The 4665-nt window shown below is 57.5% G+C and overlaps 1 protein-coding gene across 2 annotated transcripts in view; it reads left to right on the top strand.

The window, feature by feature from the left end:
- Positions 1 to 306: 306 nt before the first annotated feature.
- The window catches only part of cln3 (CLN3 lysosomal/endosomal transmembrane protein, battenin), a 162991-nt gene continuing 158632 nt past the window's right edge, over positions 307 to 4665 (top strand). For both annotated transcript variants that reach the window (XM_041182112.1, XM_041182111.1), the window contains exons 1-2: positions 307 to 568; positions 2063 to 2098. In XM_041182112.1, the coding sequence (XP_041038046.1) occupies positions 508 to 568; positions 2063 to 2098 (97 nt within the window). In that variant the 5' untranslated portion in view covers positions 307 to 507. The remainder of the gene's footprint in view (positions 569 to 2062; positions 2099 to 4665) is intronic.

Raw genomic sequence — 4665 nt, 5'->3', positions numbered from 1 at the left:
GTTGACATAGCCTGAGCCCATTCTGAATGCCAATTGTGGGGGGGGGGGGGGGGGGGGGGGGGTGGGGGGTGTTGGGGGTGCTGGGAGGGTGTGGGAGGGGGCTGGATTCTGAAATGGCTCCCCTTTGTGCAAAGGTGTTTGGAGGTGGCTGGGCAGCCGCTGTGCCGCCAGGCGCCTTGCTGGTGGTGGCGCTGCAGCGGGAGGACTGCCGTGATTTCCCGCCGTGCCATCCTGCCCCAAATCAGCCCTTCCTTGTCGCCTGTGTGCCGCTGGAGGCCGCCATCTTTGATCCTGGCACCTCTCAGCCCAGCTCAGTTCCAGGGGTGATTTGGAGAGGGGTTTGGTTTGGTTGGGGTCTCAGCGGGAGGGGGAAAGTTTTGGAGGTGGAGGTGGAGATTTTGCAAGCCCCCCCCCCCTCCTCCTCCTCCTCAATGGGATCTTACTTTTAAAGGGGGGAGGAGTGGTTTGACCCTTGCTTAGTGCAGTAGGAGGAAGTGAGAGGGCTACATGGAGGCGCCTGTCATCCTGGACCCCCCCTCTAGGGGGGGCTCCCTCCAAGAGTCATCAGGTGAGGAGGAGGAGGAGGGGAGGGGAGGGGAGGGGGGGTCCCCCCCTGACTGCCCCTCAGTTAGCCTCAGGACCCTCCAGTTGAGCTCAGGACCCTCCAGTTAGCCTCAGGACCCTCCAGTTGAGCTCAGGACCCTCCAGTTAGACTCAGGACCCTCCAGTTGAGCTCAGGACCCTCCAGTTAGACTCAGGACCCTCCAGTTGAGCTCAGGACCCTCCAGTTAGCCTCAGGACCATCCATTTAGCCTCAGGACCCTCATTTAGCCTCAGGACCCTCCAGTTGAGCTCAGGACCCTCCAGTTAGACTCAGGACCCTCCAGTTGAGCTCAGGACCCTCCAGTTAGCCTCAGGACCATCCATGTAGCCTCAGGACCCTCATTTAGCCTCAGGACACTCCAGTTGAGCTCAGGACCCTCCAGCTAAACTCTGGACCCTCACTTAGCCTCAGGACCCTCCAGTTAGACTCAGGACCCTCATTTAGACTCAGGACCCTCATTTAGCCTCAGGACCCTCCAGTTGAGCTCAGGACCCTCCAGCTAAACTCTGGACCCTCACAGTGTCTGGACCCTCCAGTTAGCCTCAGGACCCTCCAGTTAGCCTCAGGACGCTTCAGATAACCTCAGCTCCGTCTAGTTAGACTCAGGACCCGCTCGTTAGCCTCAGGACTTTTCGATTAGCTTCAGGTCCCTCTAGTTAGGCTCAGGACCCTATAGTTAGCTTCAGGATAGTGTGGCACTCCCTCCGTACCTTCAGACAGTGTGGCGCTCCCTCAGCACTGACCCTCCGACAGTGCGGCTCTCCCTCAGCGCTGACCCTCACACAGTGCGGCTCTCCCTCAGCACTGACCCTCCGACAGTGCGACACTCCCTCAGTACTGACCCTCCGACAGTGCGGCTCTCCCTCAGCACTGACCCTCCGACAGTGCGGCTCTCCCTCAGCACTGACCCTCCGACAGTGCGGCTCTCCCTCAGCGCTGACCCTCCGACAGTGCGGCTCTCCCTCAGCACTGACCCTCCGACAGTGCGGCTCTCCCTCAGCACTGACCCTCCGACAGTGCGGCTCTCCCTCAGCACTGACCCTCCGACAGTGCGGCTCTCCCTCAGCACTGACCCTCCGACAGTGCGGCTCTCCCTCGGCACTGACCCTCCGACAGTGCGGCGCTCCCTCGGTACTGACCCTCCGACAGTGCGGCGCTCCCTCAGCACTGACCCTCCGACAGTGCGGCGCTCCCTCAGCACTGACCCTCCGACAGTGCGGCTCTCCCTCAGCACTGACCCTCCGACAGTGCGGCTCTCCCTCAGCACTGACCCTCCGACAGTGCGGCTCTCCCTCAGCACTGACCCTCCGACAGTGCGGCGCTCCCTCAGCACTGACCCTCCGACAGTGCGGCTCTCCCTCAGCACTGACCCTCCGACAGTGCGGCACTCCCTCAGCACTGACCCTCTGACAGTGTGGCACTCCTTTACTATATCATTTTCTCTCTCTGTCTATCTAGACGAAGATGATCAGCCTCTGAGAAACAGAATGCCAGGTAAGAGACTCCAGGACAAATATTCCTGACTTCCCTGATCTCTCTAACCCCGATCCCAGGATTGGAGAATCTGTATTGAAGAGACTCGATTGTGGTTTTTGAGGACAGGAGCTCATAATATCCGAGCAGTGAGTGAGGTATCGACAGGAGCAAGTCATTTTAATTCATTCATGGGATCCGGACCAGCATTTATTGCCCATCCCTAATTGCCCCCTTGAGAAGGTGGTGGGTGAGCCGCCTTCTTGAGCTGCTGCAGTCCCCGTGTGGTGTAGGGAAACCCACGGCGCTGTTAGGGAGGGAGTTCCAGGATTTGGTCCCCCGTGTGGTGTAGGTACACCCATGGTGCTGTTAGGGAGGGAGTTCCAGGATTTTGTCCTGTGTGGTGTAGGTACACCCACGGCGCTGTTAGGGAGGGAGTTCCAGGATTTTGTCCTGTGTGGTGTAGGTACACCCACGGTGCTGTTAGGGAGGGAGTTCCAGGATTTTGTCCCGTGTGGTGTGGGTACACCCACGGCGCTGTTAGGGAGGGAGTTCCAGGATTTTGTCTGTGTGGTGTAGGTACACCCACGGCGCTGTTAGGGAGGGAGTTCCAGGATTTTGTCCATGTGGTGTAGGTACACCCACGGCGCTGTTAGGTAGGGAGTTCCAGGATTTTGTCCCGTGTGGTGTAGGTACACCCACAGTGCTGTTAGGGAGGGAGTTCCAGGATTTTGTCCGTGTGGTGTAGGTACACCCACGGCGCTGTTAGGGAGGGAGTTCCAGGATTTGGTCCCCCGTGTGGTGTAGGTACACCCACGGCGCTGTTAGGGAGGGAGTTCCAGGATTTTGTCCGTGCGGTGTAGGCACACCCACGGCGCTGTTAGGGAGGGAGTTCCAGGATTTTGTCCCCCGTGTGGTGTAGGTACACCCACGGCGCTGTTAGGGAGGGAGTTCCAGGATTTTGTCCATGTGGTGTAGGTACACCCACGTTGCTGTTAGGGAGGGAGTTCCAGGATTTTGTCCCGTGTGGTGTAGGTACACCCACGGCGCTGTTAGGCAGGGAGTTCCAGGATTTTGTCCATGTGGTGTAGGTACACCCACGGTGCTGTTAGGGAGGGAGTTCCAGGATTTTGTCCCCCGTGTGGTGTAGGTACACCCACGGCGCTGTTAGGGAGGGAGTTCCAGGATTTTGTCCGTGTGGTGTAGGTACACCCACGGCGCTGTTAGGGAGGGAGTTCCAGGATTTTGTCCGTGTGGTGTAGGTACACCCACGGCGCTGTTAGGGAGGGAGTTCCAGGATTTTGTCCCGTGTGGTGTAGGTACACCCACGGCGCTGTTAGGGAGGGAGTTCCAGGATTTTGTCCCCGTGTGGTGTAGGTACACCCATGGCGCTGTTAGGGAGGGAGTTCTGGGATTTTGTCCCCGTGTGGTGTAGGTACACCCACGGCGCTGTTAGGGAGGGAGTTCTGGGATTTTGACCCCAGCGACAGTGAAGGAACGGCCGATATATTTCCAAGTCGGGATGGTGAGGGGCTCGGAGGGGAACTTCCAGGTGGTCGTGTTCCCCATGTGTCTGCTGCCCTCGTCCTTCTAGACGGTAGAGGTCGTGGGTTTGGGCAGCGCTGTCGAAGGAGCCTTGGCGAGTTGCTGCAGTGCATCTTGTAGATGGTACACACGCTGCTGCTACTGTGCGTCGGTGGTGGAGGGAGTGAATGTTTGTGGATGGGGTGCCGATCGAGTGGGGGGCTGCTTTGTCCTGGACGGTGTTGAGCTTCTTGAGTGTTGTGGGAGCCGCACTCATCCAGGCAAGTGGGGAGTGTCCCATCACACTCCTGACTGGTGCCTTGTAGATGGTGGACAGGTTTTGGGGGAGTCAGGAGGTGAGTTACTCACCGCAGGATTCCCAGCCTCTGACCTGCTCTTGTAGCCGCAGTATTTATATGGCTGGTCCCAGTTCAGTTTCTGGTCAACGGTAACCCCCAGGATGTTGATAGTGGGGGATTCAGTGATGGTGATGCCATTGAATTTTGGGGATGACATAGAGATTGGCCGGGTGGTTAACAGTGAGGTTGAGTGTCTTGGGCTACAGGAAGATATAGACGGGATGGTCAAATGGGCAGATAAGTGGCAGGTGGAGTTTAACCCTGAAAAGTGTGGGGTGATACACTTCGGAAGGAGTAATTGGACAAGGAAGTACTCAATGAACGGCATGACACTAGGAAGTTCTGGGGAACAAAGGGACCTTGGCGTGTGTGTCCATAGATCTCTGAAGGAGGAGGGGCATGTTAGTGGGGTGGTGAAAAAGGTATAGGGGACACTTGCCTTTATCAATCGGGGCATAGATTACAAAAGTAGGGAGGTCATGTTGGGAGTTGTATAGACCCTTGGTGAGGCCACAGCTGGAGTACTGTGTGCAGTTCTGGTCGCCACATTATAGGAAGGATGTGATTGCACTGGAGGGGGTGCAGAGGAGATTCACCAGGATGTTGCCTGGGATGAAACATTTAAGTTACGAAGAGAGGTTTGGATAGACTTGGGTTGTTTTCATTGGAGCAGAGAAGACTGAGGGGCGACCCTGATCGAGGTGG

The sequence above is a fragment of the Carcharodon carcharias genome, assembly GCF_017639515.1.
Source record: "Carcharodon carcharias isolate sCarCar2 chromosome 38 unlocalized genomic scaffold, sCarCar2.pri SUPER_38_unloc_11, whole genome shotgun sequence".
NCBI classification, from domain to species: Eukaryota; Metazoa; Chordata; class Chondrichthyes; order Lamniformes; family Lamnidae; genus Carcharodon; species Carcharodon carcharias.
The sequence above is the reverse complement of the archived record's forward strand: the minus strand, read 5'-3'. Positions and strand labels throughout refer to the sequence as shown.